Raw genomic sequence first — 14,180 nt, 5'->3', positions numbered from 1 at the left:
ATAGTCACCCACATCTCTAATGAACATGTGATCACTCAGATGCCAGATTCCATCAGCCCCTGCCAGGCAAGCCAAAGGTGAAGAGCTATTGGAAGAACAGACATTCAGAGGGGATTGCTTTCCTTTCCTCTCCGCCAAAACTCCACTCCAGCATAGAAATTCCTTTGTTCTCTTCTCATCTTGATTTTTTAAGCTACAAACGTTACTACTTTTCTCCTTGTTCCCAGCTGTCTGAAACCCTGAAGAGCAATTAAAGGCTTGTACTGCATGCAGCCCACAGCAGTTTTTAGGGCTCCAATGATCCAAAAATATTTCTGGCCCAAAATACATCCCAGTGACATCTGGTCTGTAAGTGACAATTTCAACATGTTTTAGGCCCAGCAGAGGCCTCTTCAATGATAAGTAACCCAGAAGTCAACCTCTGATCTCCTTAGCCTAAAGTAGCTCAAAGAGGTGGTTGAACACATAGAAAAACCATCCCCCACACCCAGAGGATATTTGGGGGCATTTAGAGGATGGGTGTGGCTGAAAATTCCTGGAAGTGTCAAGAATTTATGGACAATATGTGGCTGCTGTGACCCTGTGCAATCCAATGTGTCCCTCTTGTGTCATTTGATGGGAGATATGCCGATAGGGATCTTCTTGTGGCCACTCTGCTTCTGGATGAGATTATTACCCTTTTATTGCTTCTTCTGTCTTCACGCACACACATAAACAAATCTGATAAAGAGGAAAAGATGGAAGGGCTGTGCAATGTCTAGACATGCTTACAATCCCTATTATAGTCTGGTGGTCAGCTCTGGTTGGTACTTGGATGGGAAACCAACAAATACCAGGTGATGTACACTGTATTTCAGAGGAACTGACAAACCATCTGAGTAATCCTTGGCTTAAAAAACAACTATTTATGGCATCACCGTAAGTCAAAAGACGATTTGAAGGCACATGTGCACACACACGTCACACTAAGGTCTTTTGGAGGGGCAATGTAGCCTTCTAAACCCTGACAGTTACCCACTTGGATGTAAGGATTAGGAATACACTGCAACATTTTGATGTGTACCAAGAATCCCTCATTGACTGTGAGTATCAAAACTATTCACCTTTTTTGCCATTAACTAAATGATCTGAACAGCTGAAGAGGCACATCTTCATCAAATACTTCCTTTTGAGCATAAGCTTGAATGAGTTATCTTATACACCTGCCATTCTACTCAAATTCAGATTCATTTGAAAACTCCTTATTACAGTACAGAAGGCTGCACAAATGAATAACTCCCTTTCATACAACACAGCCAACATCTCCCTTGATTAACACTGTCTCTAGGTAAGCCTCCTTCCTCTGTCCTATTTTTGGAACAGAGTTGGATGACCATTTCACCAGCCTGAGAACTACTCGGACACAATGGAGATAGATACTCAGAGAGGGGAAAGCCAGTAAAAGAGCAGTAGAGCAGCCATTGATATGAAAACACAAACAGCCCAAATCAACATACAGAAAGCTGCAAACGTGTTCAAATTAGATGCAGAAGATGCAACACCAAATCCTTACTTTCCTATGAATATTAGGGGATAGCCTTGGGAAGTCAGAAGAACAGTTTCAAAGAGGAAAGTTTTGTTAGAGGCTGGGCAGAGGTTGTGTTCAGTTACTGTGGCTATTCGACATTGCTAATTCTGTTCACCATAAGAAAGCTAACGTGTTTTAAAGTAATTTAAGCTGGTAGCCATTATCAAAGTTTGACTTGTGGATGACATACAAGTTGCTGTCAAGCTAGGTTAGGCAACATGTAAATACCTTTTCAGTTCTGTTTGTAAGTGCTGGATGCTTCTTTTAAAGAAAGACGCAAAACAAATGCTGAAATAAGTGAATAAGCCATTTTATTTTTGTCCTGTGCTCGCTCACTCTCTCTCAATCTCTCTCTCAATCTCTCTCTCTTTCTCCTTTTCCATAACAGATCATTGAAACCATCCAAAGTAAAACCTCAAAGGGAAATATAAATTAACACATGCACACATCAGGGCTCCATCCTAATCATCCAGCAACCAATTACAGCTCCAACACATTTTGTGCTTCAAGTTTCACGCTGTCAAGTCACAGGAGCAAGAGAGGTGCAAGAGAATCAAACATCAGTTTATTCCTCCACCCACCCACATGCTTCTTGCAAGAAATCATGGCGTTCGGCAAGCAATATCTACAGAACATCTGGCTGCAAAAACTACCCTTTGCTGGATAAACAATGCTTCATACCCCCCACAATCTGCTGGAGGATGCCCATTTCAGTGCTATGCTCTCACACGCCATCACATACACAGGACTAACTGGCTGGGGAAAAACCAAAGCCATTAGCTCATCAGTTGCTGGTAAGGTCGGTAATACTCCCAGCTGTGCTATACTGCAAGTTAACAGTTCCGAGGACTGCCTCGGAGCTTGAGGCCAGCTGTGTTCAAGGCACTACCCTCACCCTTCGCCTTATTTTTAAAAAAGAGGGGGGAGGGGGAAGTTGGAATGACACCCAAGGACAGAAGGAAAGCCAGCTGTGGAATCACAGTTAACACATTGAATCTTTTATGGCAGAAAGAACTTTCAGCAGCTTTGATCGTCTCCCTTCTTACCTACATGCATACTACAAGTTCATCCTACAGCCCTACCAGGGGAAGGGGAAATAACACAGGAGCACAGAGTCCTAAAAAAATAAATAAATAAAAATCAAAGTGCCCGTTAAGAAAGGGGCGTGCCACAGATGGCTATTCTCTCAAGACAACATGCCCGCTTCATGGGAACAAAGCCCACTGTGCTGGAGACCAAGTGGCAATGACCACAAACCGTCAGAATCCCACCTGGCTAACTCCCAAGCAGGTGAAGGTGAAGGTGCAACCTTTACAGGCGACCTGTTCATCCCTTGCCACTCAAAGCAGTTTTGCCAAGCCAACCAGTGGAAAAGACAGCACTGTAGCATGCAGTTTTACCATGCACCATCTTGTAATGCATCTAGATGGTGGGCCTAGCATAATGCTGGCTCCTCACTGGAGGCAGTGACATGCTTAGAGAGTTTTCGATTGGTGAGGAGAGGGGTGGTGGGAAGACACATCACCATGGTGATTTATTAACCCTCTCCAGTCTCATCTTCCAAACATGTATGGCTGGTGCTAAAGCACACCAAAAAGGCTATACTCCTTGAATGCAAATCCCTCGCTTTTCTTCAAACTGGAAAGGGTTAAGAAAACATCTCCTCCCTTCCCTCTTCAAGCAAACAATGTCATTTCACCTGTAATCACTCAGATTTACAAATCTAGGAAGGGATGATGGCAAAGTAATGGTATTCAATCATGCTTTCAAACTGCACACAACCAATGTCAAAACTGGTTCTAAAAAATAAAACCAGCTACCTGAAGTATCCACGTTTTGGAAGTTCAAAGGAAAAAAAATTCTCTTAAGCCTGTTCAATCCACTTAACCATTTTTTCCTTAGAAACAAGAGCCTGCTTTAACAATTCATTTTTCTATCCTCTGCTGAAACTCACCCCCCTCCCCACACACATATTATGCCAGCTAGTTTCCCCCCCTCCCACAACATTCGGGTTCTAGGCTGCTGGGGGCACAGGTCTTTCCCAACATGCTTTGCCATTCTGCCTCCCAAGACTTGTAGGCCCCCCGCCCAGCAGTCTGCTCCTATACACTGACTGGCAGCTATCATGGTTTGAGAAGATATATTGGATACGAAGGCAGGAAAGTTCCTTCAAATTCTTCAGGGCTCAGCCCTCCTCCAGGATGTCGTTTCAGCAAGTTTTATACTCTCTTGCTGACATTCATTATCTCTCACTTCCTCCTGTCTTTCTGTTTCCTTTCTTGACGCCTGCCCTGCTGTTCAGCCAAAGAGCGTGGTATTAGGATAACACTGCCATCACTGGCGTGTTGTAGGGCATACTGATTTGGGGAGTAGGGCTGGCCATTCTCATCACGCAGGCGGCCAAACACCTCCTGGTAAAGGCTCTGCACCTTTTGCTTCATCTGGCGAATGGACCTGAGGAACTCCACCTTCTCCCTGAGCAGCTTTGACTTGTCTCTCTGCAAATCCTCCACATCCCGTTCTAGGTTGAGGATAGTGTCCAGCTTTCTCTTACGACAATTCTGAGCAGCCATCTTGTTCTTGCCTCGCCTCCTGATATCTCGAATCAAACTCAGCTGAGCTTCACTTAATTGGTATTTGGATAGAAGTTCATTGAATTCCTCCACAGGCAAGTTGATGATCTTCTCGTTGGGAAAAGGAATCTTCATAGCTCGGGCTCGGTGTTCATCACGACTCATCTGCTTCTCCAGAAACTCTGCCTGCTTATCCTTGGCACTCTTCTTACCCATGCTGGGTGGCTTCTGGTCATCAGCATCTAAGGTCTCGGGGACCATGTTGTAAGTATGGTTGTGACCCACATGCTCCAGATAAGGCAGATATTGCAGCTGAGAAGGATTCTGGTAACTCATCCGACAGAACTTACTGTACTCTGGCTGATACCCAACAGCCCCTTCAGCATCTTCAAAATCCACATTTTCAGAGTCTGAATTGTAGCCCACAGCACCTTCCTCAGAAAAGGAGGAAGAGGCTGAAGAAGAAGAAGATGATGATGTTTCTGAACTACTGAGAGAAGCAGGGCTGTGACTTGAGTCCAAGGAGAGCCCTGAGTCTGAATCAAACTCTTCCTTCAGGCGGGAGGCCTGCACTGGATTGAAGCCTTCTTCAATAGCCAAGTCCATCAAACTGATCTCATCTAACATGGCTTCATCCAAGAGTCCTCCAAGAGGATCAGGGAGTTCAGACCCAGATGTTTCATTTATAGTAGCATTTAAGTGAGAAGGAAAGAAGATGCCACTCAAGTTGGTAGAGCCAAATGTGGTGTTAAAACCTGTAGAGTTGTCAGGGACCAGCTGCAACAAAGCTGAACTGCCAGCCATAGAAGGGGTTTCCATCTCAGAGGTGAACAGAGAAGGGAAGTCTTGTCCACAGCTGCCCAGTGAAGCCTGATGCAGGCTGACATTCTGGTTGATAGGGGTGGATGGGGCAAGGCTGTAGTTGGCTGTCAGGACGTCTTCACTTGTGCTGTTGTACAGGGTCTCTGCAACTGCTGTGCTGTTCACCTCCATACCCTGAAAAGGAAACTGATATTTTCAGACTCCAAATGTCTTTTTTCCCTATGCTGTTCCATGAACAAACAAGTGCCCAAAGCAAGACTCAAACAGAGGATCTCAAGGGCATCAAAAGCAATATCTCCTACTCCAAAATTAGACTGTGGAAGGTTAGGTACATTAGCATGTATGGAACATCCCTTGTCTTAAATGCAAACAATATTAGGGCAAGTGCCTTATTTTGCAACAATATAAGGAATTCCACACCAGGGAATTTGACAATCAAACACAATGCTTACTGACAATCACCTTCCATCTATTAAGAAATCAACTGCAAGGACTGCCTAGACATTACTACGGCAGGCTATGATCCCTATCAATACAATGCTTCTGTATGTTGTCTGGCCCTCGCCTTCCCTCCAACCTTGGCAAAGCAAAAATACACTGGATACATTACAGGTATATATTATATATATTATAGATTACAGGTTGAGTCTCCTTTATCCAAAATACTTGAAACAAGAAGTGTTTTGGGTTTTTTTCTGATTTTGGAATATTTGCATATACATAATGAGATATATTGGAGATGGGACCCAAGTCTAAACATAATTCGTTTATGTTTCTTGTATACTTTTTACACATAGCATGTCAATTTTATACATAATATTTTTAATAATTTTGTGCATGAAAGAAAGTGTGCGTACACTGAATCATCTGAAAGCAAAGGTGTCAGTATTTCAGCCTGTGGAAGATTCTGGAGTATTTTAAACTTCCGGATAAGGAATATTCAACCTGTATAGCAAACAGCTTTAGAAAGGGGTTTTTTTTGGGGGGGGGTATTCCTGAGTGAGGGAGATGCTGAAATGTGTAGCCCCCAAAATAAATGTTGCAAGCTCTTTATACAGGGACAGAAAATCAAGCTCCATGAACCAGTGTCGCCTGACAAAGCCCAAACAGCAGTGATGAAAAACACGTATAGGGTAAGAAAAGAAGCAGTGCTGATAAATCTCAGTAGCAGGTTGTGGGCAGCTGGAGCTTTGAAATAGATTCAGTGGCATAACAGTGCTGAAATCTGTTCCTCAGAGTTTCTCACAATGATGACTACTAGAGCACATGATCCAGATGCTGCACTGCTGTAGATAGGATAGAATTGTCCTTCAGGCTGCACTGGTCATGGGGTGTAGTGTTATTACTTTTATTTGGGTGTCCCCTGCAGTAAATGATTCACACTACCTCCACCCTACTACTTTGCAGGCAGTTACAGTGGTACCTCGGGATACGAAATGCGCGGGTTACGAAATTTCCGGGATACGAAAAAGTTGGATTGGCAAAAACTGTTTCGGGTTACGAAATATTTTTCGGGTTACAAAATTCATTTCGGCGCGAAATTCAAATGCTATAGGCTTCCAGCGCTAACGGAAAGCTATTTCGGGTTACGAAATTTTCGCGTTACGAAAGGAATGGCGGAACGAATTAATTTCGTAACCCGAGGCACCACTGTATATGAAGGGATGTCTGTTTAGCTTCTGAGGAGTAAAAATAGAAATCAGTGGCTTTTAGGGTCCTTCCAGTTCTGCATTTCAATGTTTTCCACTTCATACTGAATGAGCCGTATAAATGTTACAATCTATTTCATCCTTCTTTGTGTTATTTTAGGAAATAAACTACAAAGAGCATAAAGATTTTTCTACATCAGGGGAAATCTAATTAACATTCTACTTATATTTGCCAGAGATCTTAAAAGCTTATGACCAAGCCCTGGAAGAAATTAAATGCTGATACAAGGTGCATGGTGCAATCAATTCAACACCACTTTCACTGAAAAGGCCTGCACTGCTTATGTGAAGCAGACACAATCAGGACAAAGACATAGTAAACCCACTTGACAGAGCAGGACAAGCAGTGGAGGGCCAGAAAAAAGCAGCCTGCGAAGGTAAGTCAACCCTCCTCACCTGTGTTTCCATGATAGACATGAGGTCCTGCCACTGCTGCTCCAGATCAAAGGGCAACTCTGTGTCTGTCAGAAGAGGAGACAGGAGCCCATCTGGCACAATGGATGTCCCGTTTTCACTAGGCAGAGCTTCAGTTAGACTGGGGACATCTGCAGCTGGAAACTGAAGCAAAGCGGGGTTAGTTCACAACGGCAAAGCATCAAAAATGAACAGGTCAATTTTTATTCCTTTCCATTTATGAATCTCCCATGCTCGAGTCACTGGTGCAGCTTTCATAGTGCCCTCTGGCTCAAAGTCCCCTTCCATCCACAGTTATCAGAGACTTTGTGACGGCAAGAATGGTTTGTCAATGGAACCAACTGCCTAGAAAGGTTGTGAGTTCTCTTTCTGTGGACAACTTCAAAAATAGGGTGGACAACTACCTGCTGGGGATGCTATAGCTGAAGATCCTGCAGGTGGTGGTTGGACTCAATGGCCTTTGCAGCCCCTTCCAACTCTATGACTTTACAGCATTGAGGAAGGTTGTTAAGTTGCATTGCTATGCTTGATACAAAGAAGGCTTCTTTCTCATTTGGAAGTATTTACCAAGTTCAGTCAGCAAAGCCCCACACCACCAAACAGGCAGGGCCTTGGATTTTAACACAACCAGCTCACTGGTTAACTTTGGAAATGTCCTTGAGAGCAGAACCCATGCCACAAGGTTATTGCAAGGACATGTGATTAAGACTGTCGCATCTATTTCTGTACTAAAAATTAAGCAAAATTATGAACACTAAGCAGTTCATCTTCATTTTCCAAGCACCTATATACACCAACCTCCGAATTCTCCCCAAAGGGAAATGTCGCTTCCAACAACCTAAGGCACTCCTCCAAGGACAAGGCTGTCTGGTCCTCAACCCCACGCACCTGGAAGAGGCAAAGAGCATTTTATTGCATTATGGCAGCCAGGAAGGTCATCTTTTAATACAAAATACAACTTAGGTTTCCCATAATTTTTACTGCATGTGTTCATCTTTACTCCGCCCTCTTTTTTCTTCACTATACTTTCTTAAAGTACTAAACATGCCAGTATGATATTCATCTTAAACTGAAATTGAATCAGGATCCTGTGTCCATTTAAAGGCCAACAGTCTAGTCCAACCTTTGGTCCTCCGTTTGTTTTGGACTTCAGATCCCAAAAGCCCCAGCCCACGTCAATTTGGCCAACAATCAGGAATTATGGAGTTGAAATCCAAAAAAAATGGAGGACAAAATGTTGGAAGCCACTGATCTAGTCCAATCCATAGCCTTTCCAACATCTTACACCCAAGCTCCTTAGCCCCACATCCCAACTTACTTATATCCAATTGTGTCCCTTTGGCCTTGTGTTGACCCTGCCTTTTCTGACCAAACTCTGGCAAAAGTCCAATCAAGATACATCTCACAGATGGAAATGCTGTGGTGCAGAATTAGAGGAATCCCACAAAAAGGGGGAAAGAGCATGGTCTGCAATGGCTGCTTCCATAAGGATGCTTTATGAGCAGCATGAAAATTGTGGGTTGGGTCAACCATTCCAGAACCTGTCACCTGCCCAGTGGGTTACAGGAATGGTAACAAAACAACCCTTCCACACAGCTAGTGCAGCATGGTTACAGAGAAAACTGATGGGATTGCCATTAGCCCAAGTATTCAGGAAACTTGTAGTAGCCACCTATAGGAACCTCAAAGCCGCCCAAGTCCAATGAATTAAGATGCTACTTGTTTTGATTGCTTATTGCAGTCTACTGAAAAGGCTCAGACAGAATGGGTTAATATGCAAGAAACAGTTATATATAAAAATCCAAAGAAATAAAACCCATAATGAGACACACAAAAACTGAGGGGACCACCTTATTTCTCAAGTGAAGGGAGGATAGGGAAAGCCAGGACACTAAAAAAATAATAATAATCAGAAGATGGTTGCTTCAGGGAGAAGCAAGGAAATACCTTGCAAAAAACAGGAGGCAAAGGGGCACAGACTAAGCCATTTAACCAAGCAACCAAATGTAACTAATACCTCTGCATTCAAATCCAATATAGAGTGAAGCAGCCTTGTTGGCTTCCTGAACAGGTACATCATTGAGCATCTGTATTCCAGGAGTAGTCCTCTTCAAAGCTCTGGAGGATATTTGCTAGCATTGCAGCCTCTGCCCTCACTTTTCCCCTTGAGAAAGGAATCTTTCACTCCAAGATCTACCCAAGCATGCAGCCAATCAGAGACAGCTGCAGGTCTCCCTTCTCTGCTGCTGGGCAGCAATGGAGACCAGTCCAAGAATGGTGGGAAAAGAAATTGGCCTACTCCACCCAATATACCCTCTCTTCTCACCCCTTTTTTCTTTTTACCTGGGCAGGGAAGCTCTCCCCTGTCTCGCCATCCACTAGCAAGGCCCTGTCAGCGATGTTGCCCCCACTGCTTCTCCAGCCATCCCCACACTCCTCCCCGTTATTTGGTTCTTTGTCCACTTCGTTCTCTTTCTGGCGGTGGCTGTAGTCAAAAATCTCACGCCCAGCTCCAAGGTCAATATCCTGTCTCCACAGGATGTCAATTAAATCAATGTCCTATAAGAAAAGAAAAGAGAAAAGAAAAGAAAAGAAAGGGGGGAATAACTATGATTCATCCATTCATCAAAAAACCCTTCTCTGGAAGATGTCCTTGCCTGTAAAAACCCACAGCTGGAACATCTCCAGCTCCCCTGCAATCCAAAGGCCAGCATAACTTCATCCTCTTCATGATATACACACCATCACCATTTGACCCTTCTCACCTCCAAGTGCTGCCCTTCATTCCGAGTGGGGTGCGGCCCCACCTCTTTGGCTCCTTTCCTGGACCACCCCTGTTGCCGTGGGGGTCCAGATACCTTCCCCCCACCTACAGCCATTCTGCACTGGGAACTTGCCAAGAGCGGCTCTGCAAAGAGGCTGCTCCGGGGCACAGACCAGGAACTCCATGAACAGCAACAGAGCTGTCTCCTCCTCACTGCCCATGCTACGCAGCAGCAGTGCTCTGTCCAGGCAGGAGGAAGTCTGCAGCTTTAACTGCTCAGACGGCTGGGTGGCTGGCTGGCTGGCTGGACGAGGGAGGGAGGGCCAATTGTCATTCTGGATTGCTGCTCCATAGCGGGCTTGCATCAGCCTGTGGTGCCATTCTAGGTATTTGCATAAAGGGGTGGGGATTCTCTGCATTTTCAGCCACCTGATGCAACTTGAGAACCCAGCCTGCCATGCGTGCTAAGCCTTGCCAGCTCCACTTGCTCCAGACAGCCCATTTGACTACCTTAACCAGCCCTTCAGACTGAAAGCAACCATCTTCTGAGCATACCCTTAAAATCTCTGCCCTGTTCCAACCGCAAAGCAGTGTCAAGCCTTCATCCGGACCAGAGGGCAGACATGCCTTTCCCTTTGGAATGCCACCTCCCTTTAAACACCCCCTCTCCTGCACAATATCCTGCACATTTTTTTCTCCACAAGACAGGCCTCTCCCAAAGCCAACCCACCCCCAGGCTATATTTATTCGCATACTGCAGGAGTGTGTTCCTTTCATCCAGGCCCTGCCCTGGATCTGCCAGCCACAGACAGATGCCTCTCCACCCTGGGGAGATACAAACACTTATTTTCTTTTAGTGTTACAAGAAAGCCTGCAGTTGTCAAGGGCCTTTACTTGGGGCCCCACCCCTCCACATTTCTAATTCCCACAGAACACAGATACCCCCCCCACACACACACACACACAAATCCCATACTATTCATACAGAGGAAGCAATGAGAACCAGAATTTTGGATACTATACATATTAATTTTAGATTGTTGCTTCTTTCTACCAGGTAAGAACCGAACAAACTTAAGTGCCCCCTTTTCAGAGCCTGCAGAATAAAAAACTGAACGGTGTGCTGATCTGCCCTCATCCCCACCCATTCAATGTCAAGAGCTGTAGCTGTTCCATCTAGCTATGCTATTTGGAATTATCCTCGTCATCAACACCTCTGTGCTGAATGCTAATTCTAGTGTCACCCTCAGTTACTGGTTAAATATTTCAGGCCTGACTGACAGAACAATCTTTTCCCTATTACCTCTTTTAAATTCTGGCCTCCCATTATGGCTACCCCTGAAGTCATAAATGTTCTACCAGGACCAAGACAGTCAGAGACCCACCTGGATTCCATCTCCTTCTTCTGCTTTGCTATTCATTACATTTGCTAATGATGACTTTAGGTATCTCTTTCTCCTATCCCACAAGGGAATCCTTCTTCCAGGGGGGATCTGATCCAAATGGGTATCCTCACTGAGAATGCTTCTGCCCTCTACCATTTTCCTGTAATAACCAAATGCCCATACAATGTAGGAACTCTAATCGATGTTGCTGTTTTATTCATTTACCCACATTATTTACGTCCTGAGATGATGTGATGGAGTGGACAGGGTTTGCACACCGCACTATCGTCTCCTCACCAAAGGGCCCGCCTCTACTCACCCTATCTTCTATGGTGTTGCAGGCCGGGAGACCTGTATGAATCAATGACACTATGACTCTTCTCCCACACTACAATCCAATCATCTCAACTGCCTGTTCCTTCTTACAGATATCACCCCATAGTAAACCTCTGCCCTGCTTCCTCCCTTCATCTACAAGGATCACTTAGCTCAAAAATATTCTGCACAGGGCTCTTTCCACAACCAAAACAAAACAGCCACAGAATTGAGGTCTATGCCTACTGTCCCTCACTCCTCCCAGACTAATCTGTGTGGTGCGGCCATCCTGTTATATACACTCCCATTTCCCCCTTCTCTCACAGCCTGCACCTCATCAAGGGAATAAATATCATAATTACTGCCCACTGCAGATCCTTTAAGTGCAAGGTGGCTGCTGGGGAGAGATGTGGCTTGGCCTAACCTCAAGCAGGCAGGCGTAAGTGGTGAGAAAAGGGTTAAAAGGAAGAGATACCTTTCTCATGTCCCCAGCTGCTGCTCCCAGAGCTGTCCACCCAGATCATGGTCTATGTCGAGAGCAGATTCCAGGCGAGCAGAGCTGGGTGACCCAGGCAGGGTGCCGGACAGACATCTCTCATTTCAGTTAGCAGTTGCTCTTTTTTTTTTATTTTTTTGGCAGGCTTGTCAGCTGCCCCTGAGTTGTTTGGAAGCCCCCTTCCCTGCCAGCATGTGACCCACAGGTGCTGTGCTACAGCCAGCCCTCCTCCCTCCCCTGATCCAGCATGAGATCCAATCCTCTGCTCTTCTCTGCTTGGAGCTGAGAGAGGAGTTCCGGCGAATCCCCACCCCCTGCTCAATGCCCGAGCTGCAGAGGTGGAATCCCCACCCCATGTGCCGTGCTGAGGCTGCAGCGAGGAGGAGATGGGCAGACAACACCCCCCTGCCCTCCCCTCCCCGGTTACCTAGGCTGCAGCCGGAGCCAATCCCCTCCCCCAGGTCACCGCGGAGGATGCAGAGGGAGCCAGGCTCCGCCCTGTGCTGGTTACCTAGGCTGCAGAAAGAGCCAATCCCCTGCCTCTGGTCCCTGCTGAGGATGCAGGAGAAAGAGCTCCTCCTCGTCCTCGTCAGCCAGGATGCGAAGATGAGGACCAATGGGCTCGGCGTCCCTGCCACCCCGCCCAGGTCGCCCTGGGAGCTGCAGCAGGGTTTGGGCCTCTTGTCTCCTTGAGAAGCTCCCACGCCAGGCTGCCCCACCCAAGCCAGGCAGGGATGCTGGCGATGAGGGTGCAGCAGCGGAAAGGACCGGACCGTTTTGTTCCTAATGCAGAATGTTACTTGAGGCAGAGGCCTCACAGCAGCACATACCTCCTTCATTCTTGCCCAGCTGAAGTTTGCTCAAAGATGTCAGTAAGAGAGGAGGTGGGGTCCCCCTAACATCCCTACATCCACTCATAGGTCATCCACAGGCTACAAAAAGAATCAAAGGAGGACAATGTGAAGTCAAAGGCTTTCATGGACAGCATCCGTAGTTTTTAGTGGGTTTTTCAGGCTATGTGGTCAATATGTTCTGGAAGAGTTTATTCCTGACGTTTCACAGCATCTGTGGCGGGCATCTTCAGAGATTCTCATCCATGCCAGCCACAGATCCTGGCAAAACGTCAGGATTAAACTCTTCTAGAAGCCCGCCACACACTAAAATGAGCAGCTTTGGGCAGTATCCTTGTCCAGAATTTTTGCTCCTTCTTTTCATTTCCCCTGAGGTTATCCAAACATCTTTTCCCCCCTTTTTATCAACCTAAATTTCACCTGCTTTTTACAGGCAAATGGGAAGGAGAAAGGAAAAGCTTAGGAGGCTGGGCAATAGAAGGTTCAAAGAATGAAAGTAAAAGACCTAAAAACAACTCTGTCTTCTACAACCAGGAACTGGAGCTTCTACAAAGTCTCTCGGCCCAATTGCTGGTCATAATGGGACTTCCTGCTTTATAACTTCCAAGGAAAGTGGGATAGGAGAATGGCACTAGAGGTGGTCATAAATTCTGACTCTCTTAATTCAAATTCAGCATCACCACACCACTAAGCAATTTGGTATGCTTCACAATGGACACATGGGCAAAACCTATACTATTAAAAAAGAAATAAGCTTCATTGGGTTGCTGGAACTGGGAAGTGGGGGGGCAGTAAGAACCAAAGGCCTGTCTTACATATCCACATGCAGAGAATCAGAGAAAAGCAAGAAACACAACACATGAATTACCCATGGAGCTGAGCCCTGCATCTTGTTTCTTCTGCATTTGGAACACAGTAAATATTAAGATGGATAGGGGAAAGTAGGAGGAAGACTCTCACCCTGGCAGTTTTAAAGAACAGAGCAGGTGTGTTCAAATATATGTAAACATTGGCAGTCATACCTACTAATATACTTATTAGCTTTTACCTCCTGGTTCCTGGAGTGAAAGGATGGAAGGAGCTGGGCAGGAATGATGTAGGTATGCACAGCTGTGAAGTCTCTGCCTTAAATAACATTCTGCATTAAGAGCAAAACATTCTAATCCACACTCTGAAGATAACAAAACAAATCTACTTCTAATTGCCCAAGATAAGTTGCCCAATTTATTCTCTCTTGAATTTTTGTAAATGCCATGCAAAATAATCCATCCAGAAAAATAGCTC

At 45.5% G+C, this 14,180-nt stretch overlaps 1 protein-coding gene across 5 annotated transcripts in view; it reads right to left on the bottom strand.

Moving 5' to 3' along the window:
* Nucleotides 1–1,856: 1,856 nt before the first annotated feature.
* Nucleotides 1,857–14,180, bottom strand: part of NFE2L1 (nuclear factor, erythroid 2 like 1) — a 32,930-nt gene continuing 20,606 nt past the window's right edge. For 3 of the 5 annotated variants that reach the window (XM_042472935.1, XM_042472936.1, XM_042472937.1), the window contains 4 exons: nucleotides 9,429–9,644; nucleotides 7,884–7,973; nucleotides 7,068–7,229; nucleotides 1,857–5,136 (listed from right to left, as the gene is read on the bottom strand). In XM_042472935.1, coding sequence (XP_042328869.1) covers nucleotides 3,817–5,136; nucleotides 7,068–7,229; nucleotides 7,884–7,973; nucleotides 9,429–9,644 — 1,788 coding nt within the window. In that variant the 3' untranslated portion in view covers nucleotides 1,857–3,816. Of the gene's footprint in view, nucleotides 5,137–7,067; nucleotides 7,230–7,883; nucleotides 7,974–9,428; nucleotides 9,645–9,850; nucleotides 10,537–12,024; nucleotides 12,376–14,180 lie in introns of those variants that run through there. The other 2 variants (XM_042472939.1, XM_042472938.1) reach the window with 2 other exon arrangements.

The sequence above is a fragment of the Sceloporus undulatus genome, chromosome 6 (assembly GCF_019175285.1).
Source record: "Sceloporus undulatus isolate JIND9_A2432 ecotype Alabama chromosome 6, SceUnd_v1.1, whole genome shotgun sequence".
NCBI lineage: Eukaryota > Metazoa > Chordata > Lepidosauria > Squamata > Phrynosomatidae > Sceloporus > Sceloporus undulatus.
Note: the sequence above shows the minus strand (reverse complement) of the source record. Positions and strands in the feature narration are given on the sequence as shown.